Source organism: Gallinula chloropus (genome assembly GCF_964237585.1).
Source record: "Gallinula chloropus genome assembly, chromosome: 32".
In the NCBI taxonomy this organism is placed as follows: domain Eukaryota; kingdom Metazoa; phylum Chordata; class Aves; order Gruiformes; family Rallidae; genus Gallinula; species Gallinula chloropus.
This window is the reverse complement of record NC_140117.1, coordinates 868,116-891,422: the sequence shown is the minus strand read 5'-3', so window position 1 is coordinate 891,422 and position 23,307 is coordinate 868,116. Positions and strand designations below refer to the sequence as shown.

Genomic DNA, 23,307 nt, shown 5'->3' with positions numbered 1-23,307 from the left:
TTCCCCTTTTGCGCCAAGTACCTGTACTGTCTCTGAGGAAATTTTACTTCCCCGGGGGTAAACTTTGGATGGTGGATCTTTCCATCCCTGAGTCCACGAGGAACTCAATTTCTTACTGCTGGGGACATACTTTCAGTTTTACCAGGGGCTCTGTTTTACTCCTTATCCCCAGCAAATAAAGTTCTTGACACCCCTAGTCTTCTTTAAACATTTTCTCATCCCCCCATTGCCACTTCTCCTAAGGGGTTCTCTTTCACTTAAAGCGTATAAATTTGCCCTTCTTTCAGAAATTATCCAAAGGGCTGCATATTTACTTTTTTCCAAACTAAAGGGTTCCTTTGCATTTACATACAAATTTAGAGCTTAACATACCCGATCCTCAAAGGAACCAAACCTGGGCCAGTGAACTGATTCACCCCTTATGGGTTGTCCTGCCCAGACTTCCATACAGTACTGTATCATCTTTACTTTACTCTTACCCCGTCTAGAAGGGGTAATCATCCCAGTACTTAATCATCAGTCCCAATGGACTACTCGGGGGAAGATTCCCAGGATCTCCCCCACCCATGGCAACAGTGGGCCTGCTTTTCCTCCGTCCCATCTTCTGGGGTCTATACTCTTACCCTACTATCAGGGCCTATACGTCTTCCACCCCAGGACCCTAGCCCCAACCGAACGACCTGTACTCACGCGTCCTGTGTCTTCGTCCAGGGCTTCGTGCACAAAGATTAAGGGGCTTTGCCGGCTTTTCTTTGCTTATTGCCGAGAATTTCGGTTTGTCGGTGGAGAGCCGAGCGGATACTCTGGCAGGGCCGCTGATACAGCGGGGCGCCTCCCTGCTCAGAGGCTCACGTCCGGTTGTTCTCCATCCGAGTCACGGCACCAAATTGTGATTCTAGGTTTCCCAGTCACCAGTCAGAAAACAGTTAATTCAGTTACAAACTTAATTTTATTAATTTAGCAGGCGGCAATTAAGCAAACAGCGCTGGGTGGCCGGAATGTCTCAGCTCTACCAACGGCACGCACCGTCCCTCTCCGAATTCAGGTTTTTATAGTCCTTTAGTTCCGGGTCCCGATTGTTTCACTGAGGCTTCTTCTGCACATGCGCCAGTTGTTGTTAGGGGGTCATCTTCTACCTCCTAGTGGTCGATGGGAAGAAGTTGCTCCTCTTCCTCACTTGTCCCTTAGTTGACCCCTCTCCCATATTTGGTCATCTTTAACAGCAAGCTCATTCATTGCCTACTTAATTTCTATGGTTTCCACTTCTAAGTTACCTATAACTCAATTCTGTGCTTCGTTAGCAACTAACAATATACGTTACACAATCATTCTTACAAAATCAGAACGTTACGACCTGTTTCAAGGTACATGTGGTTTACTGAACAAAGGCTCATCTATCACAACAGGTGATGAATATGTATAGTTGTATGGTATAAAAAGGCTGCAAGCTCTGACCAAAGGTGTGCCTACTTTGTTGGGTCACCCGCTCTTGCAAGAACATATAATAAATTACTGCTTCACTAACGTGTCTACCTTGAGTCCTGTTTTTAGGACCTTTGTTATTTCTAACACTTGACACCTGGGACTACGCAGCCTTCCCTTCCCAGGAAGCCAGACCTGCTCCTGGATATATCTCCCTCTCCTAATTTCCCCCACAAAGCTGCCCCCACCTCCCTGCTCTTCTCCCCTGGGACCCCCACCCAGGCTTGCAACCTACCTCTGGACCCCCAAAACTAAGACCCCCCAACCCTCACCATCACCCTGTGCCCCCACAAAGATCTTCTCCCTGCATTCCATTGACATCAGAGTGTCAGAGCCCAAGTTTTTGTTCTTGGGGTACGTGGACAGGAACCTCATTGTGCCCTACGACAGCGAGAAGGGGAGGGCGGTGCCCCGGGCAGACTGGATGGCAGCGAACCTGGACCAGCAGTACTGGGACCAGCAGACCCAGATTGAATAGAGTAATCGGGATTTACACAGTGAACCTGGACACACTGCAGAGCCGCTACAACCAGAGTGGGGGGAGTGGGACAGGGCTCTGTTGGGCTGGGAAGGGGCTCTGTGGGATGGGAGAGCACCCAACCCCCAGAAGACCCTGCCCAGCCCCACACCACTGCCCTAGCCCGTGCCAACCCCTTCTCTGTCCAGCACTATTGTTAGAGTGCTGACAGTCCTTCAGTCCTTGGGATGCCTTGTCCCAGAGCCAGGGAGGCTTCTGGGTGCCCCAATCAGCACATTTGCACCCCACCCTCCTTATCAGCACCCCATCCCAGGACTGGCCAATACATCCCAGCCCTCACCATCCCAAAGGCAATGGGGACCCCCAGAATCAGATGGGCTCCCACCCCTGTCCCATTCCTTTGGTACTTTGTACCCCTCACTCCAGAGCCAGAGGGGCTCCCCCAACCCATCCCGTCTCTTATCCCTGCCCCATGACATTCAGGAGCCTGTCTCATCCCCTTGCTGTCACAGGGTGCCATTGGGCTGGGTGCCAGCCCAGCCACACCCTGGACACAGAGCATTTGTGTTACAGCTTTACATGATGCCCTGAGTGCTGTGGGCCCTGGGCAGGGCTTCCTTGAGGCGCTGAAGCTTGACAGTTCAGTGTTACTCTGCCAGGATGTTTTGGGGGTCATTGAGCATCAGTGCTCTGTGGTTCCTGCACAAGTTGGGGGTGGGTTTGATGGCTGGTCCCGCAATCCCTGTGGGACATGTGATGAGTCTGCTCTGGGATGCAGTGGTGACCTTTGAGCTGATCCCATCCCTACCTGACCAGGATTTATTCCACATCCATTACTGACTTTAAATGACAGGAAATATTCTACCCCCCCTACAGAAATGTAAGTCACTCAACAGATGGGCAAGAGCTTCTGGATGTACCAGGCTTCCCAATAAAGCACTCCTTTGCCCAGTTTGAGGTGCAGATTTACTGTCTGTGGGTAGGACTTGAGCTCCCTCCCCCCCGGTAGTTCTGCGTCCTCCTGCCAAAGTCCAGAGTCATAAAATACAGCTGCAAGCAGGACCTCGGGACAAAACAGCAAAGGGAAACCAACAGCCTCCCTGACCCCACCTGGTTGGCATGTGCTGGAGGTAGTTTTTCCTGAAGCTGTGCCTCTCCCAGCAGCCTGTGTTGGGAAACAGCACTGGGTGAGGTTTGGCACCTCAGGAGGCGTTTCCCATCACAGAAAGGGTTGATGTTCTTGTGTATGACCACTGTTGCTGATGCAGTGAGCAAACCCTGACCAGACCCTGGTGAACTGTCCACCTGAGCCAGGGCCACTGGGTCCATCTGAAGGGCATGGGGATCTCAGGACATTGGCCTGTTATGGAGGAAAAGGCAGGAGCCCATCAGTCCCAGGAATCAAATAAATATGAGAAGGGAGGGAAATCAAGTGGTGAGCTTCTGAGGCACGTGGGACAAGAGGACTAGATAGTGTGGGCATCTTCAAGCGTTGGGACGTGCCAACTGTGCCCTGTCCCCTCAGGGGCCTCGGATCCCTGGGCAGGACATGTCCCCAACAGCCCATCCCCATGCAGGGGCAGCTTGTTCCCAGCAGAAGTCCTGGGGTCCTGTATTCATAGCGGGGTGTGGGTATGGGGGCTCTATGGTGCCATACCCAGACCAAGGCAAGACCCTTTGACCTACAGGAAACTGCAGGCTGGTCAGTCTCACCTCTGTGCCTGGCAATATCATGAAGCAGATTCTGCTGGAAAGTATGCTCAGGAACATGGAGAATAAGGAGGTGACTGGGGACAGCCAACATAGCTTTACTAAGGGCAGTTTGTGCCTGAAAAATCTGGTGGCCTTCTATGATGGAGTAACAGAGATGGTGGAGAAGTGAAGACAGACATCATCTTTCTGGACTTGTGCAAGGCATTGGACACTGCCCAGCACAACATCCTTGTCTTTAACTTGGAGAGACATGGGTTCAATGGATGGACTGTGCAATGCTGGATAGCACAGCTCCGTGACCTCTGTCCACAATGAAAATAACATACCAAAGCCCAGAGTCAGAAAATAATATTGAGAGCAGCCAGGAATCTGGACAGAGCCCCCAGGAACCCCCATGGCCGGACACCATGTTCAGCTGTAAACATTGATTGAAGCCAGTATTTATTGGTCAGGGGAGAGGGTCTAACACTGCACTGGTCCCTCAGAGATCATCAGTCTAACAGGAAAATGGAGGTACATGGGATCTGTGACAATAGAGGATGTGCAAGAAGGGTTAAAGCTTGGCACAGATGGCTCAGGACAGGACCCCACACCATGCTGGAGATCATAGAGACTGCATTGCTGCTGCTGCTCCATTCTGTGGAAAGCAAATAATAAAGTGATGGGTAATTAGAAGGAAGAGATTTTTGTCTCGTGAGCTCTCATGAAGGAGCAGTCAGAACCAGAGGCAGATGGCAAAATCTCTCTTCAATGGGCATTGTAAAAGCCCAGGACTTCATCTGGAATTACAGGAAAGAAAAAAATACACAACATTTGATCAGGTGGGTAGGGTCCTCATCTCAAAACTGCTCATGAAGGAGCAGGAAGAGGTGAAGCACACCCAAAATCCCTTCTTTGTGAAGTAGTAGGAAAGGGCCAAGCAAAGAGATCCCAGGACAGGGGTGTACATCGTGTTAGATCTCATGGACACTTACTCAGTGCTATGCTTTTTTCCCTGGAAATAAAAACCAGTATTTGAACTGAGGGGACAGCTTATCACTCTAACATTTCCTAAAGGAAAAGGCAGAGCTCAGGAAGACCCGAAGCTGCTTCTTTGAAAAGTTATTACTGCACCCCCAATCACCAGGAATTGCTCCATTCAGCTTGGTTGCGTCCCATGGCTGGAACCAACGTAACCTGGGCAGAGGAGGGGATCAAGCCCTGTGCTGGTCACCCTGAGCTGCCCAACCTCTGAGGCACATGGCATTCCACTTCCCCAGAAAAAGGGAAGCAGGGATGGAAAGAACGGGCAAGGAGGGAAAGGGACAAGCACAGAACACACAGCACAGGACCCTATGCCTGCCAGAGACCATTGAGACTCACCAATGAAATGCAATCCACAACCCTGTAAAGTAAAAAAAATATTCAGTAAGAGGACAGAGCTTTTCATCCCATCAGCGCTCATGAGTGAACACACAGAGCTGGCATTTACACCCAACTCTTTATCTGGAAAGTGATAAATAACCCAAAACACACAAAACTGCTCCCTGCCTGCCTGGTTCTGTCTCATGCCTGCTGCACTACAAAGAAAAAAAGGGGCAGAGGTCAGGCAGAACTTACGTTTCTTCCCTTTGGAATATGGTCAATTATCAGTGAAATAACATCAATGTCTACCTGCCACCCTGGATACATCTGTTGGCTGATGTCCAGCTCTCTGGAAACCTGGGTGAGTGAAACCCTACAATGGTGTCCCTCAGCTGCCCACCCTACCAGGAACATGGCCTTGGGCATTCCCAAACACAGGGATGCTGGGATGGAGGGGATGGAGAAGGAGGGAAAGGCATGAGCACAGAGCACCCAGGACAGGACCCCACGCGGTGCCGGACTTCATGGACACTCACTGATCAGCAGAATTACAATCCCTGTAAAGCAAAAGCAACAATGAATCAGAGGACAGATCTTCTCACCCCATCAGTGCTCATGTGTGAGCAGACAGAGCTGACTTTCACATCAAACTCTTTATATGGGAAGTGCAATATTACCCCAAACCCAGCAAAATTACTCTCTCCCTGCCTGCTCTTATCTAATGGCTGATGCGTTAGAAAGTGAAGAGGGGCAGATCTCAGGCAGAACTAAAGTTTCTGCCTTCTGGAATGTGGTCAGACCTCTGTGAAATGACAGGAATGGCTCCCTGCGACTCCAGTTACATCCCATGGCTGATGGCCAGTAATCTGGGAGCTTGAGAGGGTAAAACTCTACAATGGTGTCCCTCAGCTTCCCACCCTCCCAGGCACATGCTCTTTGGCTTCCCCTGCCCCAGGGATGCTGGGATGGAGAGGACAGACAAGGAGTGAAAGGTACGCAGAGGACCCAGGACAGGACGCCATGCCTGCCAAACCCAACAGAAACTCACCGCCCATTAGAGATAGATACTCTGTAAAACAAAACAAAAAAAAAAAAAACAAAAAAAATATTCAGAGGACAGAGATTCTTATCCCATAAGTGCTCATGAGTGAGCAGACAGAGCTGGCATTTAAATCAAACACTTTATCTGGGAAGTGCAAAAGGACCTCAAACCCACAAAACTACTCAATCCTTACATGGTCATCTCTCATAACTGCTGTGCTAGAAAGAAAAAAGTGGCAGAGCTCAGGCAGAACTAAAGTTTCTTCCCTTTGGAATATGGTCAGAACTCTGTGAAACGACAGCAATGGCTCCCTGCCAAGCCAGATACAGCCCATGGCTGGAGTCCAGTGATTGGGAACCTGACAGGGTGAAGCCCCACACTGGTGTCCCTGAGCAGCCCACTCTCCCAGGTACATGGCCTTGGGCTTCCCCAGACTGAGGGATGCTGGGAGGGAGAGGATGGGCAAGGAGGGAAAGGGATGAGCACAGAGATCCCAGGAGAGGACCCCACGGCATGCAGGTTTTCAGAGAGACTCACCCCATGATGAAGCTTGTTTTCCTGGAAAAAGGAAAGAAAAAGAAGTGTTTGATCAGATGGGATAGATTCTCATCCCGTAACAGCTCATGACATGGATAAAGAATTCAATCAAACCCAAACGACTTTTAGAAAAGTGTTAACTCTTCCTGCAGACACGAAGAATTATTCCCACCAGCCTGGCTTTATCCTATGGCTTGTGCCCAGGTTTCTTGGACACGGGAGCGGGTGAAGTCCCGTGCAGGTCATCTTGAGCTGCCCACCCTCCCAGGCATGCCTTGGAATCTTTCAGACCTAGGGGTGCCAGGATGGAGAGGATGGGCAAGGAGGGATAAGGGCCAAGAACAGAGGACACAAGAGAGGACCCCGTGCCAGGACAGATCTCACAGGGACTCACTCTGTGATGCAGCTGGTTTCCCTGGAAAGGAAAGAAAAGCAATATTTGATCAGGTGAGACAGAATTTTATGTGATAACTGCTCATGAAGATCAGAAAGAGCTAGTGCAGATCCCTGCTTGCTCTCTGGCCAGGGGAGAGGGTCCAGTCCCACTCTAGTCTCTCTGAGCTGACCGACCTCATTCTACAACTACTCAGGAAGAGCATGCAGAATGAAGGCAGACATTGAACTTCTTTCAACAGTGTAAAAAACCCACAAAAGCCCAGGACTGCCTTCCTCCAGCCTGGTCATATCTCATAGCTGGTGGAAAGGGTCCAGCACTGATCTGGTCTCCCTGAGCAGCCCACCCTCCCAGGCATAATTCCTTGGGTTTTCCCAGATGCAGGGATGCAGGGATGGAGGGGATGGACAAGGAGGGAAAGGCATAAGCACAGAGCACCCAGGACAGGAACCTATGCCTGCCACAGCCCACAGAAACTCACCAATCACTGCAATTAGGTCCACTGTAAAGGAAAAAAAAAATTCAGAGGACAGAGTTTCTCACCCCATCAGTGCTCATGAGTGAGCAGAACTGGCAATTACATCAAACTGCTTATTGGGGAAATACAAAATGAACCCAAACCCACAAAACTGCTCCATCCCTGCCTGGTCCTGTCTCATGCCTGCTGCACCACAAAGAAAAGAGGGGCAGAGCTCAGGCAGAACTTACATTTCTTCCCTTTGGAATATGGTCAAATATCAGTGAAATAACAGCAATGTCTCCCTGCCACCCCAGATACATCCCATGGCTGATGCCCAGCTCTCTGGGAACCTGGGTGAGTGAAACCCTACAATGGTGTCCCTCAGCTGCCCACCCTACCAGGAACATGGCCTTGGGCATTCCCAGACACAGGGATGCCGGGATGGAGGGGATGGAGAAGGAGGGAAAGGCATGAGCACAATGCACCCAGGACAGGACCCCACGCAGTACCGGACTCCATGGACACTCACTGATCAGCCGAATTCCACTCCCTGTAAAGCAAAAGCAACAATGAATCAGAGGACAGAACTTCTCACCCCATCAGTGCTCATGTGTGAGCAGACAGAGCTGACTTTCACATTGAACTGCTTATCTGGGAAGTGCAAAAGGACCCATAAACCACTATTCCTTCCCTGCCTGTTTATGTCTCATGGCTGAAGCTTTCGAAAGTGAAGAGGGGCAGATCTCAGGCAGAACTAAAGTTTCTTCCTTCTGGAATGTGGTCAGACCTCTGTGAAATGACAGGAATGGCTCCCTACGACCCCAGATACATCCCATGGCTGATGGCCAGTAATCTGGGAACATGAGAGTGTGAAACCCTACAATGGTGTCCCTCAGCTTCCCACCCTCCCAGGCACATGCTCTTTGGCTTCCCCTGCCCCAGGGATGCTGGGATGCTGAGGGTGTACAAGGAGGGAAAGGGACAAGCACAGAGCACACAGGACATGACGCCATGCCTGCCAGAGCCCACAGACACTCACCAAGCAGTAGAATTATCTTCTCTGTAAAGCAAAAAAAAAAAATATTCAGAGGACAGAGATTCTTATCCCATAAGTGCTCATGAGTGAGCAGACAGAACTGGCATTTAAATCAAACACTTTATCTGGGAAGTGCAAAAGGACCCCAAACCCACAAAACTACTCAATCCTTACATGGTCATCTCTCATAACTGCTGTGCTAGAAAGAAAAAAGTGGCAGAGCTCAGGCAGAACTTCAGTTTCTTCCCTTTGGAATATGGTCAGAACTCTGTGAAACGACAGCAATGGCTCCCTGCCAAGCCAGATACAGCCCAAGGCTGGAGTCCAGTGATTGGGAACCTGACAGGGTGAAGCCCCACACTGGTGTCCCTGAGCAGCCCACTCTCCCAGGTACATGGCCTTGGGCTTCCCCAGACTGAGGGATGCTGGGAGGGAGAGGATGGGCAAGGAGGGAAAGGGATGAGTACAGAGATCCCAGGAGAGGACCCCACGGCATGCAGGTTTTCAGAGAGACTCACCCCATGATGAAGCTTGTTTTCCTAGAAAAAGGAAAGAAAAAGCAGTGTTTGATCAGATGGGATAGATTCTCATCCCGTAACAGCTCATGAGAAGTATAAAGAATTCAATCAAACCCAAATGAATTTTAGAAAAGTATTAAATCTTCCTTCAGACACGAAGAATTATTCCCACCAGCCTGGCCTTATCCCATGGCTTGTGCCCAGGTTTCCTGGACAGGGGAGAGGGTCAAGTCCCGTGCAGGTCATCCTGAGCTGCCCACCCTCGTAGGCATGCCTTGGAATCTTTCAGACCTAGGGATGCCAGGATGGAGAGGATGGGCAAGGAGGGATAAGGGCCAAGTACAGAGGACACAAGAAAGGACCCCGTGCCAGGACAGATCTCACATGGACTCACTCTGTGCTGCAGCTGGTTTCCCTGGAAAGGAAAGAAAAGCAATATTTGATCAGGTGAGACAGAATTTTATGTGATAACTGCTCGTGAAGACCAGACAGAGCCAGTGCAGACCCCAGCTTGCCTGTGTCAAGGGTCTCTGGCCAGGGGAGAGGGTCCAGTCCCACTCTAGTCTCTCTGAGCTGACCGACCTCATTCTACAACTACTCAGGAAGAGCATGCAGAATGAAGGCAGACATTGAACTTCTTTCAACAGTGTAAAAAACCCACAAAAGCCCAGGACTGCCTTCCTCCAGCCTGGTCATATCTCATAGCTGGTGGAAAGGGTCCAGCACTGATCTGGTCTCCCTGAGCAGCCCACCCTCCCAGGCATAATTCCTTGGGTTTTTCCAGATGCAGGGATGCAGGGATGGAGGGGATGGACAAGGAGGGAAAGGCATAAGCACAGAGCACCCAGGAGAGTACCCTATGCCTGCATAGCCCACAGAAACTCACCAATCACTGCAATTAGGTCCACTGTAAAGGAAAAAAAAAAATTCAGAGGACAGAACTTCTCATCCCATCAGTGCTCATGAGTGAGCAGAACTGGCAATTACATCAAACTGCTTATTGGGGAAGTACAAAATGAACCCAAACCCACAAAACTACTCCATCCCTGCCTGGGCCTGTCTCATGGCTGCTGTGCTAGAAACAAAAGAGGGGCAGAGCTCAGGCAGAACTTACGTTTCTTCCCTTTGGAATATGGTCAAATATCAGTGAAATAACATCAATGTCTCCCTGCCACCCCAGATACATCCCATTGGCTGATGCCCAGCTCTCTGGGAACCTGGGAGAGTGAAACCCTACAATGGTGTCCCTCAGCTGCCCACCCTACCAGGAACATGGCCTTGGGCATTCCCAGACACAGGGATGCCGGGATGGAGGGGATGGAGAAGGAGGGAAAGGCATGAGCACAATGCACCCAGGACAGGACCCCACGCGGTGCCGGACTTCATGGACACTCACTGATCAGCTGAATTCCACTCCCTGTAAAGCAAAAGCAAGGATCAATCAGAGGACAGAACTTCTCACCCCATCAGTGCTCATGTGTGAGCAGACAGAGCTGACATTCACATCAAACTGCTTATCTGGGAAGTGCAAAAAGACCCATAAACCACTATTCCTTCCCTGGCTGTTTATGTCTCATGGCTGAAGCTTTAGAAAGTGAAGAGGGGCAGATCTCAAGCAGAACTAAAGTTTCTTCCCTTTGGAATGTGGTCAGACCTCTGTGAAATGACAGGAATGGCTCCCTACGACCCCAGATACATCCCATGGCTGATGGCCAGTAATCTGGGAACATGAGAGTGTGAAACCCTACAATGGTGTCCCTCAGCTTCCCACCCTCCCAGGCACATGCTCTTTGGCTTCCCCAGCCCCTGGGATGCTGAGGGTGTGCAAGGAGGGAAAGGGACAAGCACAGAGCACACAGGACAGGACGCCATGCCTGCAAGAGCCCAGACACTCACCAAGCAGTAGAATTATCTTCTCTGTAAAGCAAAAGAAAAAAATATTCAGAGGACAGAGATTCTTATCCCATAAGTGCTCATGAGTGAGCAGACAGAGCTGGCATTTACATCAAACACTTTATCTGGGAAGTGCAAAAGGACCCCAAACCCACAAAACTACTCAATCCCTACATGGTCATCTCTCATAACTGCTGTGCTAGAAAGAAAAAAGTGGCAGAGCTCAGGCAGAACTTCAGTTTCTTCCCTTTGGAATATGGTCAGAACTCTGTGAAACGACAGCAATGGCTCCCTGCCAAGCCAGATACAGCCCAAGGCTGGAGTCCAGTGATTGGGAACCTGACAGGGTGAAGCCCCACACTGGTGTCCCTGAGCAGCCCACTCTCCCAGGTACATGACCTTGGGCTTCTCCAGACTGAGGGATGCTGGGAGGGAGAAGATGGGCAAGGAGGGAAAGGGATGAGTACAGAGATCCCAGGAGAGGACCCCACGGCATGCAGGTTTTCAGAGAGACTCACCACATGTTGAAGCTTCTTTTCCTGAAAAGTAAAGAAAAAGCAGTGTTTGATCAGATGGGATAGATTCTCATCCCGTAACAGCTCATGAGAAGTATAAAGAATTCAATCAAACCCAAACGACTTTTAGGAAAGTATTAAATCTTCCTGCAGACACCAAGAATTATTCCCACCAGCCTGGCCTTATCCCATGGCTTGTGCCCAGGTTTCTTAGACACGGGAGCGGGTCAAGGCCCGTGCAGCACATCCTGAGCTGCCCACCCTCGCAGGCATGCCTTGGAATCTTTCAGACCTAGCTAGGGGTGCCAGGATGGAGAGGATGGGCAAGGAGGGATAAGGGCCAAGTACAGAGGACACAAGAAAGGACCCCGTGCCAGGAGAGATCTCACAGGGACTCACTCAGTGCTGCAGCTGGTTTCTTTGGAAAGGAAAGAAAAGCAATATTTGATCAGGTGAGACAGAATTTTATGTGATAACTGCTCGTGAAGATCAGACAGAGCTAGTGCAGACCCCAGCTTGCCGGTGTCAAGGGTCTCTGGCCAGGGGAGAGGGTCCAGTCCCACTCTAGTCCCTTTGAGCTGACTGACCTCATTCTACAACTACTCAGGAAGAGCATGCAGAATGAAGGCAGACATTGAACTTCTTTCAACAGTGTAAAAAACCCACAAAAGCCCAGGACTGCCTTCCTCCAGCCTGGTCATATCTCATAGCTGGTGGAAAGGGTCCAGCACTGATCTGGTCTCCCTGAGCAGCCCACCCTCCCAAGCATATTCCCTTGGGTTTTCCCAGATGCAGGGATGCAGGGATGGAGGGGACAAGGAGGGAAAGGAATGAACACAGAGCACCCAGGACAGGACCCCCACGCCGTGACGGACTTCATGGACACTCACTGCGCAGCAGAATTACAATCCCTGTAAAACAAAAGCAACATTCAATCAGAGGACAGAGTTTCTCACCCCATCAGTGCTCATGAGTAAGCAGAGCTGGCAATTACATCAAAAAGATTATCGGGGTTATACACAATGAACCCAAACCCACAAAACTACTCCATCCCTGCCTGGGCCTGTCTCATGCCTGCTGCACTACAAAGAAAAGAGGGGCAGAGCTCAGGCAGAACTTACGTTTCTTCCCTTTGGAATATGGTCAATTATCAGTGAAATAACAGCAATGTCTCCCTGCCACCCCAGATACATCCCATGGCTGATGCCCAGCTCTCTGGGAACCTGGGAGTGTGAAACCCTACAATGGTGTCCCTCAGCTGCCCACCCTACCAGGAACATGGCCTTGGGCATTCCCAGACACAGGGATGGAGGGGATGGAGAAGGAGGGAAAGGCATGAGCACAATGCACCCAGGACAGGACCCCACGCAGTACCGGACTTCATGGACACTCACTGATCAGCTGAATTACAGTCCCTGTAAAGCAAAAGTAACAATCAATCAGAGGACAGAACTTCTCACCCCATCACCGCTCATGAATGAGCAGAGCTGGCAATTACATCAAACTGCTTATCTGGGAAGTAGAAAATGAACCCAAACCCACAAAACTACCCCCTCCCTTCCTGCTCCTGTCTCATGCCTGGTCTTCCAGAAAGAAAAGAGGGGCAGAGCTCAGAAAGAACTTCAGTTTCTTCCTTTTGGTATATGGTCAGGACTCTGTGAAATGACAGGAAAGGCTCCCTGCAACGCCAGATACATCCCATGGCTGATGGCCATGACTTCTAACACGCAAGAGTGAAACCCTGCAATGGTGTCCCTCAGCTGCCCAATCTTCCAGCTGCCCACTCTTCCACCTTTGGCCTTCCCCAGACTCAGGGATGCAGAGATGGAAAGGACAGGCAAGGAATGAGAGGGATGAGCACAGAGATCCCAGAAGATGACCCCTGACAAGCAGGAGTTCAGAGAGACTACCCCTTGCTGAACCACATCTCTCTGGAAAGTAAAGAAAAAGCAGTGTTTGATCAGACGGGATAGATTCTCATCCCGTAACAGCTCATGACATGGATAAAGAAATCAATCAAACACAAATTCCTCTTTGAAAAGTTGTAAATCCCCCCCCCAAAACACCAGGAATTACTGTCTCCTGCCTGGCCTTATCCCATGGCTGCATCCCAGGCTTCCTGGGCAGGGGAGCGGGTCAATCCTGTGCAGCTCATCCTGAGCTGCCCACCCTCGCAGGCATGCCTTGGAGTCTTTCAGACCTAGGGATGCCAGGATCGAGAGGGCGGGCAAGGAGGGATAAGGGTGAGTTTTGGACAAAAGACGGGACCCCGCACCCTGCTGGACCTGACAGAGAGTCACCCATTGCTGCAGCTTGTTCCATTGGATTGGAAAGAAAAGCAATATTTGATCACGTTGGACAGATTTCTATGTGATAACTGCTCATGAAGACCAGACAGAGCTAGTGCAGATCCCAGCTTGCCGGTGTCAAGGGTCTCTGGCCAGGGGAGAGGGTCCGGTCCCACTCTAGTCTCTCTGAGCTGACCGACCTCATTCTACAACTACTCAGGAAGAGCATGCAGAATGAAGGCAGACATTGAACTTCTTTCAACAGTGTAAAAAACCCACAAAAGCCCAGGACTGCCTTCCTCCAGCCTGGTCATATCTCATAGCTGGTGGAAAGGGTCCAGCACTGATCTGGTCTCCCTGAGCAACCCACCCTCCCAGGCATAATTCCTTGGGTTTTCCCAGATGCAGGGATGCAGGGATGGAGGGGACAAGGAGGGAAAGGAATGAACACAGAGCACCCAGGACAGGACCCCCACGCCGTGACGGACTTCATGGACACTCACTGAGCAGCCAAATTACTCTGCCTGTAAAACAAAAGCAACAATCAATCAGAGGACAGAGCTTCTCATCCCATCAGTGCTCATGAGTGAGCAGAGGTGGCAATTACATCAAACTGCTTATTGGGGAAGTACACAATGAACCCAAACCTACAAAACTACTCCATCCCTGCCTGGGCCTGTCTCATGCCTGCTGCACTACAAAGAAAAGAGGGGCAGAGCTCAGGCAGAACTTACGTTTCTTCCCTTTGGAATATGGTCAATTATCAGTGAAATAACATCAATGTCTCCCTGCCACCCCAGATACATCCCATGGCTGATGCCCAGCTCTCTGGGAACCTGGGAGAGTGAAACCCTACAATGGTGTCCCTCAGCTGCCCACCCTACCAGGAACATGGCCTTGGGCATTCCCAGACACAGGGATGGAGGGGATGGAGAAGGAGGGAAAGGCATGAGCACAATGCACCCAGGACAGGACCCCACGCAGTACCGGACTCCATGGACACTCACTGATCAGCTGAATTACAGTCCCTGTAAAGCAAAAGCAACAATCAATCAGAGGACAGAGCTTCTCACCCCATCAGTGCTCATGAGTGAGCAGACAGAGCTGACATTCACATCAAACTGCTTATCTGGGAAGTGCAAAAAGACCCATAAACCACTATTCCTTCCCTGCCTGTTTGTGTCTCATGGCTGAAGCTTTAGAAAGTGAAGAGGGGCACATCTCAGGCAGAACTAAAGTTTCTTCCCTTTGGAATGTGGTCAGACCTCTGTGAAATGACAGGAATGGCTCCCTACGACCCCAGATACATCCCATGGCTGATGGCCAGTAATCTGGGAACATGAGAGTGTGAAACCCTACAATGGTGTCCCTCAGCTTCCCACCCTCCCAGGCACATGCTCTTTGGCTTCCCCTGCCCCAGGGATGCTGGGATGCTGAGGGTGTGCAAGGAGGGAAAGGGACAAGCACAGAGCACACAGGACAGGACGCCATGCCTGCAAGAGCCCACAGACACTCACCGACCGTAGGAGATACATATCCTGTAAATAAAAAGCAATACTCGATCAGAGGACAGATCTTCTCACCCCATATATGCTAATGAGTGAGCAGACAGTGCTGGCATTTACATCAAATGCTTTATATGGGAAGTGCAATATTACACCAAACCCAGCAAAATTACTCTCTCCTTTCCTGCTCTTATCTAATGGCTGATGCTTTAGAAAGTGAAGAGGGGCAGAGCTCAGGCAGAACTTAAGTTTCTTCCCTTTGGAATGTGGTCAGACCTCTGTGAAATGACAGGAATGGCTCCCTGCGACTCCAGATACATCCCATGGCTGATGGCCAGTAATCTGGGAGCCTGAGAGTGTGAAACCCTACAATGGTGTCCCTCAGCTTCCCACCCTCCCAGGCACATGCTCTTTGGCTTCCCCAGCCCCAGGGATGCTGGAATGGAGAGGACAGACAAGGAGAGAAAGGGTTCCAGAGGACTCAGGACAGGACCCCATGCCTGCCAAAACCCACAGAAACTCACCGCCCAGTAGAGATAGATAATCTGTAAAGCAAAAAAAAAAAAAAAAAAAAAAAAGAAAAAAAATTCAGAGGAGAGAGATTCTTATCCCATAAGTGCTCATGAGTGAGCAGAAAGAGCTGGCATTTACATCAGACTCCTTAACTGGAAAGTGCAAATTAACCCCAAACCCACAAAACAATTCCCTCCCTGTCTGGTCCTGTCTCATGGCTGCTGTGCTAGAAAGTGAAGAGGGGCATATCTCAGGCAAAACTTAACTATCTTCCTTTTGGAATGTGGTCAGACCTCTGTGAAATGACAGGAATGGCTCCCTGCCACCCCAGATACATCCCATGGCTGATGGCCAGTAATCTGGGAACATGAGAGTGTGAAACCCTACAATGGTGTCCCTCAGCTTCCCACCCTCCCAGGCACATGCTCTTTGGCTTCCCCAGCCCCTGGGATGCTGGGATGCTGAGGGTGTGCAAGGAGGGAAAGGGACAAGCACAGAGCACACAGGACAGGACCCCATGACTGCCAGAGCCCACAGACACTCACCGATCACTGGAATTACCTTATCTGTAAGGCAAAAAAAAAAAAAAAAATATTCAGAGGACAGAGATTCTTATCCCATAAGTGCTCATGAGTGAGCAGACAGAGCTGGCATTTACATCAAACTCTTTATCTGGAAAGTGCAAAATCACCACAAACCCACAAAACTACGCCCTCCCTGCCTGGTCTTGTCTCACGGCTTCTGTGCTAGAAAGAAGAGAGGGGCAGAGATTAGGAAGAATTTAATTTTCTTCTCTTTGGAATATGGTCAGAACTCCATGAAATGACAGCAATGGCTCCCTGCCACCATAGATATGTCCCAATGCTGAGGCCCAGTAATCTGGGAAAATGAGAAGGTAAAGACCAACACTGGTATCCCTGAGCAGCCCACCGTCCCAGGTCAGGCCCTTGGGGTTCACCAGACTCTGAGATGCTGGGAGGGAGAGGATGGACAAGGAGGGAAAGGGACAAGCACAAAGAACAGAGGACAGGACTCCATGCCTGCCAGAGCCCACAGACACTCACCGAGTAGTAGAATTAGATTTTCTGTAAATATAAAAACAAAAATATTCAGAGGACAGAGAGTCTCATCCCATAAGTGCTCATGAGTGAGCAGACAGAGCTGGCATTTACATCCAACTCTTCATCTGGAAAGTGGGAAATCACCCCAAACACACAAAACTACCCCCTCCCTGCCTGCTCCTGTCTCACAGCTGCTCTGCTAGAAAGAAAAGAAGGGCAGAGCTCAGGAAGAACTTCAGTTTCTTCCTTTTGGTATATGGTCAGAATTCTGTGAAATGACAGCAATGGCTCCCTGCAACGCCAGATACATCCCATGGCTGATGGCCATAACTTTCTACATGCAAGACTGAAACCCTGCAATGGTGTCCCTCAGCTGCCCAGAATTCCAGCTGCCCACTCTTCCGCCTTTGGCCTTCCCCAGACTCAGGGATGCAGAGATGGAAAGGACCACCAGGGAATGAAAGGGACGAGCACAGAGATCCCAGAAGACGACTCACGCCATGCAGAAGTTCAGAGAGACTCACCAATTGTTGAACCATCATTCTCTGTAAAGAAAAAGCAGTGTTTGATCAGATGGGATAGAGTCTCATCCCATAACAGCTCATGACATGGATAAAGAAATCAATGAAACCAAACTACTCTTTGAAAAGTTGTAAATCCCCCCCCCAAAACACCAGGAATTAATCCCTCCAGCCTGGCCTTATGCCATGGCTGCTTCCCAGGCTTCCTGGGCAGGGGAGCGGGTCAATCCTGCGCAGCTCATCCTGAGCTGCCCACCCTCGCAGGCATGCCTTGGAATCTTTCAGACCTAGGGATGCCAGGATGGAGAGGACAGGCAAGGAGGGAAAGGGGCGTTCACAGTTTGCCACTGACAGCAGCCCACTTTGTGTCAGACCTCAAGATCACTCACTCAATTTTTCAACTTCCGCATCTGGAAAGTAAACAAAGAGAAATATTTGATCAGTCAGCAGGGATTTTAATGTCAAATGCTCATCAAGAGCAGGCAGAGCTCATGCCTACTTAAACCGGTTTCTTTGGGAAATGGGAAGACACCCTCAGAAAGAGAGAAATATGTCCCTGACACCATGTCATGTCCCTAAGCTCGTGCTCAGTGCTCTTGGGCAGAGGAGAGCATTCATCCCTCTCTGGTCTCCCTGTGCTGCCCACCCTCCCAGGCACAAGGCCTTGGTCTTTCCCAGACCCAGGGATGTGGGGATGGAGAGGACGGGCAGGGAGGGAATGGGCTAAGCAGAGAGGGCACAAGGCAGGTTCCCACGCCATGCCAGAGCTCATGGAGATTCACACGGGTCGGAAGCCTCATGCATTGAAGAGCAAAGAAAAGCAAGATTTGGTCAGGAGGGACAAGTTTATAGGTGAAAACTGCTCATGGAAATCAGGCAGAGCTAGCACAGACACCAAAATGCTTACAAGGGGTCTATGCAAACTCCCCAAACCCATGGGAGTGGCCCCCAGCCAGCTTGGACATATCCCATGGCTGGTGCCAAGGGTCTCTAGACAGGGGAGAGGGTCCTTCCCCATGCTGGTCATTCCCAGTGGACCTCCCTCACTCCATAAGTGCTAAGCAAGAGCATAGAGAACTAAGGCAAACAATAAATTATTACTTTGAAAAGTGACAAAAAGACACCATAACCCCAGGAAAGGCATCCTCTAGCCAGGTTATATCCCATAGCCCTTACAGAAGAAAACCAGGGTAGTGTGTCCACTCAAAGCTGTCTACCATCCCAATCACGTGGCCATGGGCTTTCCCTGACCCAGGGATGCAAGGATGCAGACGATGACCAAGGAGGAAAAGGACTAAACACATGAGAGCCGTGACAGGACGCCATGCCGTGCCAGAGCAGAGAGAGCTGGCATCATGAGTGAGCAGACAGAGCTGGCATTTACATCCAACTCTTCATCTGGAAAGTGGGAAATCACCCCAAACCCAGAAAACTACCCTCTCCCTGCCTGCTCCTGTCTCACGGCTGCTCTGCTAGAAAGAAAAGAAGGGCAGAGCTCAGGAAGAACTTCAGTTTCTTCCTTTTGCTATATGGTCAGAACTCTGTGAAATGACAGCAGTGGCTCCCTGCAACGCCAGATACATCCGATGGCTGATGGCCATGACTTCTAACATGCAAGAGTGAAACCCTGCAATGGTGTTCCTCAGCTGCCCAGTCTTCCAGCTGCCCACTCTTCCACCTTTGGCCTTCCCCAGACTCAGGGATGCAGAGATGGAAAGGACAGGCAAGGACAGAAAGGGACGAGCACAGAGATCCCAGAAGGGGAACCCTGAGCTGCCCACCCTCGCAGGCATGCCTTGGAATCTTTCAGACCTAGGGATGCTAGGATGGAGAGGACAGGCAAGGAGGGATAAGGGCCAGGCACAGAGGACACAACAGACGATCTTGTGCTGTGACAGATCTCACAGGGACTCACTCAGTGAAGCAGCTTGTTTCCCTGGAAAGGAAAGAAAAGCAATATTTGATCAGGTGGGACAGAATTTTATGTGATAGCTGGTCATGAAGATCAGGCAGAGCTAGTGCAGACACCAAACTGCTGGTCTCCGCAGGCTGACCACCCTCCCAGGCACAACGCCTTGGGCCCTCCCTGACCCAGGGATGCAAGGATGGAGAAGGCAGGCAAGGAGGGAATGGGAGGTTCACAGTTTCCCCCAGACAAGAGCCCACTTTGTGTCTGACCTCAAGAACACTCACCCAATTTTTCAAGTTCCGCACCTGGAAAGGAAAGAAAGATAAATATTTCATAAGTCAGAGGGGATTTTAATGTCAAATGCTCATCAAGAGCAGGCAGAGCTCATGCCTACTTAAACCTGCTTCATTGGGAAATGGGAAGACACCCTCAGAAAGAGAGAAATATGTCCCTGATGTCATGTCATGTCCCTAAGCTCGTGCTCAATGCTCTTGGGCAGAGGAGAGCATTCATCCCTCTCTGGTCTCCCCGTGCTGCCCACCCTCCCAGGCACAAGGCCTTGGTCTTTCCCAGACCCAGGGATGTGGGGATGGAGAGGACGGGCAGGGAGGGAATGGGCTAAGCAGAGAGGGCACAAGGCAGGTTCCCACGCCATGCCAGAGCTCATGGAGATTCACACGGGTCGGAAGCCTCATGCACTGAAGAGCAAAGAAAAGCAAGATTTGGTCAGGAGGGACAAGTTTATATGTGAAAACTGCTCATGGAAATCAGGCAGAGCTAGCACAGACACCAAATTGCTTACAAAGGATATAAGAAAATTCCCCAAACCCATGGGAGTGGCTCCCAGCCAGCTTGGACATATCCCATGGCTGGTGCCCAGGGTCTCTAGGCAGGGGAGCGGATCCTTCCCCATGCTGGTCATTCCCAGTGGACCTCCCTCGCTCCATAAGTGCTCAGGAAGAGCATAGAGAACTAAGGCAAACAACAAACTATTTCTTTGAAATGTGAAAAAAGCAACCAAAACCCCAGGAAAGGCATCCTCTAGCCAGGTTATATCCCATTGCGCCTACAGAAGAAAACCAAGTCCCCCCCCAAGCTGTCTACCGTCCAAAGCACGTGGCCCTGGGCTTTCAGTGACCCAGGGATGCAAGGATGCAGAGGATGACCAAGGAGGAAAAGGACTAAACACGTGGGAGCCATGACAGGACGCCATGCCGTGCCAGAGCAGACAGAGCTGGCATCATGAGTGAGCAGACAGAGCTGGCATTTACATCCAACTCTTCATCTGGAAAGTGGGAAATCACCCCAAACACACAAAACTACCCCCTCCCTGCCTGCTCCTGTCTCACAGCTGCTCTGCTAGAAAGAAAAGAAAGGCAGAGCTCAGGAAAAACTTCAGTTTCTTCCTTTGGGTATATGGTCAGAATTCTGTGAAATGACAGCAGTGGCTCCCTGCAACACCAGATACATCCCATGGCTGATGGCCATGACTTTTAACATGCAAGAGTGAAACCCTGCAGTGGTGTCCCCCAGCTGCCCAATCTTCCAGCTGCCCACTCTTCTGCATTTGGCCTTACCCAGACTCAGGGATGCAGAGATGGGAAGGACAGATAAGAAATGAAAGGGACGAGCACAGAGATCCCAGAAGGTGAACCCTGCCATACAGGAGATCAGAGAGACTCACCCCATGTTGAACCATGTATCTCTGGAAAGGAAAGATAAGCAGTGTTTGATCAGATGGGATAGATTCTCATCCCGTAACAGCTCATGACATGGATAAAGAAATCAATCAAACACAAACTACTCTTTGAAAAGTTGTAAATCCCCCCCCCAAAACACCAGGAATTATTCCCTCCAGCCTGGCCTCATCCCAGGGCTGCTTCCCAGGCTTCCTGGGCAGGGGAGCGGGTCAATCCTGCGCAGCTCATCCTGAGCTGCCCACCCTCGCAGGCATGCCTTGCAATCTTTCAGACCTAGGGATGCCAGGATGGAGAAGACGGGCAAGGAGGGATAAGGGCCAGGCACAGAGGACACAACAGAGGATCTCGTGCTCTGACAGATCTCACAGGGACTCACTCATTGCTGCAGCTGGTTTCTCTGGAAAGGAAAGAAAAGGAATATTTGATCAGGTGGGACAGAATTTTATGTGATAACTGCTCGTGAAGATCAGGCAGAGCTAGTGCAGACACCAAACTGCTGGTCTCCGCAAGCTGACCACCCTCCCAGGCACAACGCCTTGGGCCCTCCCTGACCCAGCGATGTGAGGATGGAGAAGGCAGCAAATGAGGGAAAGGGTGGTTCAAAGTTTACCCCGGACAGCAGCCCACATTGTGTCAGACCTCAAGAATACTCACTCAATTTTTCAAGTTCCGCATCTGGAAAGGAAAGAAAGTGAAATATTTGATCAATCAGCGAGGATTTTAAAATCAAGTAATCATGAAGAGCATGCAGAGCTCATGCCTACTTAAACCTGCTTCATTGGGAAATGGGAAGACACCCTCAGAAAGACAGAAATATGTCCCTGACGCCATGTCATGTCCCTAAGCTCGTGCTCAGTGCTCTTGGGCAGAGGAGAGCATTCATCCCTCTCTGGTCTCCCTGTGCTGCCCACCCTCCCAGGCACAAGGCCTTGGTCTTTCCCAGACCCAGGGATGTGGGGATGGAGAGGACGGGCAGGGAGGGAATGGGCTAAGCAGAGAGGGCACAAGGCAGGTTCCCACCCCATGCCAGAGCTCATGGAGACTCACACGGGTCGGAAGCCTCATGCACTGAAGAGCAAAGAAAAGCAAGATTTGGTCAGGAGGGACAAGTTTATATGTGAAAACTGCTCATGGAAATCAGGCTGAGCTAGCACAGACACCAAATTGCTTACAAGGGATCTATGCAAATTCCCCAAACCCATGGGAGTGGCCCCCAGCCAGCTTGGACATATCCCATGGCTGGTGCCAAGGGTCTCTAGGCAGGGGAGCGGATCCTTCCCCATGCTGGTCATTCCCAGTGGACCTCCCTCGCTCCATAAGTGCTCAGGAAGAGCATAGAGAACTAAGGCAATCAACAAACTATTTCATTGAAATGTGAAAAAAGTAACCAAAAGCCCAGGAAAGGCATCCTCTAGCCAGGTTGTATCCCATAGCACTTACAGAAGAAAACCAGGGTAGGGTGTCCCCCCCAAGCTGTCTACCGTCCAAAGCACGTGGCCTCGGGCTTTCCCTGACCCAGGGATGCAAGGATGCAGAGGATGACCAAGGAGGAAAAGGACTAAACACATGGGAGCTGTGACAGGACGCCATGCCGTGCCGGAGAAGACAGAGCTGGCATCATGAGTGAGCAGACAGAGCTGGCATTTACATCCAACTCTTTATCAGGAAAGTGGGAAATCACCCCAAACCCACAAAACTACCCCCTCCCTTCCTGCTCCTGTCTCACAGCTGCTCTGCTAGAAAGAAAAGAAGGGCAGAGTTCAGGAAGAACTTCAGTTTCTTCCTTTTGGTATATGGTCAGAACTCTGTGAAACGACAGCAATGGCTCCCTGCAACGCCAGACACATCCCATGGCTGATGGCCATGACTTCTAACATGCAAGAGTGAAACCCTGCAATGGTGTCCCTCAGCTGCCCAATCTTCCAGCTGCCCACTCTTCCGCCTTTGGCCTTCCCCAGACTCAGGGATGCAGAGATGGAAAGGACAGGCAAGGAATGAGAGGGACGAGCACAGAGATCCCAGAAGAGGACCCCTGCCATGCAGGAGATCAGAGAGACTCACCCCATGTTGGACCATGTATCTCTGGAAAGGAAAGATAAGCGGTGTTTGATCAGATGGGATAGATTCTCATCCCATAACAGCTCATGACATGGATAAAGAAATCAATCAAACAAAAACCACTCTATGAAAAGTTGTAAATCCCCCCCCCCAAACATCAGGAATTACTCCCTCCAGCCTGGCCTTATCCCATGGCTGCTTCCCAGGCTTCCTGGGCATGGGAGCGGGTCAATCCTGCGCTGCTCATCCTGAGCTGCCCACCCTCGCAGGCATGCCTTGGAATCTCTCAGACCCAGGGATGCCAGGATGGAGAAGACGGGCAAGGAGGGACAAGGGTTAT

The 23,307-nt window shown here is 50.6% G+C and overlaps 1 protein-coding gene across 9 annotated transcripts in view; it reads right to left on the bottom strand.

The window, feature by feature from the left end:
• Positions 1-4,097: 4,097 nt before the first annotated feature.
• The window catches only part of LOC311202779 (uncharacterized protein), a 36,036-nt gene continuing 16,826 nt past the window's right edge, over positions 4,098-23,307 (bottom strand). For 7 of the 9 annotated variants that reach the window (XM_084277420.1, XM_084277418.1, XM_084277417.1 and 4 more), the window contains 31 exons: positions 22,971-22,991; positions 21,564-21,584; positions 21,286-21,306; positions 20,894-20,914; positions 19,494-19,514; positions 19,216-19,236; positions 17,690-17,710; positions 17,304-17,324; positions 16,783-16,803; positions 16,264-16,284; positions 15,730-15,750; positions 15,218-15,238; positions 14,708-14,728; positions 14,204-14,224; positions 12,807-12,827; positions 12,303-12,323; positions 11,416-11,436; positions 10,901-10,921; positions 10,401-10,421; positions 9,891-9,911; positions 9,399-9,419; positions 9,005-9,025; positions 8,490-8,510; positions 7,980-8,000; positions 7,472-7,492; positions 6,991-7,011; positions 6,597-6,617; positions 6,066-6,086; positions 5,554-5,574; positions 5,036-5,057; positions 4,098-4,310 (listed from right to left, as the gene is read on the bottom strand). In XM_084277420.1, coding sequence (XP_084133546.1) covers position 4,310; positions 5,036-5,057; positions 5,554-5,574; positions 6,066-6,086; positions 6,597-6,617; positions 6,991-7,011; positions 7,472-7,492; positions 7,980-8,000; positions 8,490-8,510; positions 9,005-9,025; positions 9,399-9,419; positions 9,891-9,911; positions 10,401-10,421; positions 10,901-10,921; positions 11,416-11,436; positions 12,303-12,323; positions 12,807-12,827; positions 14,204-14,224; positions 14,708-14,728; positions 15,218-15,238; positions 15,730-15,750; positions 16,264-16,284; positions 16,783-16,803; positions 17,304-17,324; positions 17,690-17,710; positions 19,216-19,236; positions 19,494-19,514; positions 20,894-20,914; positions 21,286-21,306; positions 21,564-21,584; positions 22,971-22,991 — 632 coding nt within the window. In that variant the 3' untranslated portion in view covers positions 4,098-4,309. The remainder of the gene's footprint in view (positions 4,311-5,035; positions 5,058-5,553; positions 5,575-6,065; positions 6,087-6,596; positions 6,618-6,990; positions 7,012-7,471; positions 7,493-7,979; positions 8,001-8,489; positions 8,511-9,004; positions 9,026-9,398; positions 9,420-9,890; positions 9,912-10,400; positions 10,422-10,900; positions 10,922-11,415; positions 11,437-12,302; positions 12,324-12,806; positions 12,828-14,203; positions 14,225-14,707; positions 14,729-15,217; positions 15,239-15,729; positions 15,751-16,263; positions 16,285-16,782; positions 16,804-17,303; positions 17,325-17,689; positions 17,711-19,215; positions 19,237-19,493; positions 19,515-20,893; positions 20,915-21,285; positions 21,307-21,563; positions 21,585-22,970; positions 22,992-23,307) is intronic. The other 2 variants (XM_084277419.1, XM_084277421.1) reach the window with 2 other exon arrangements.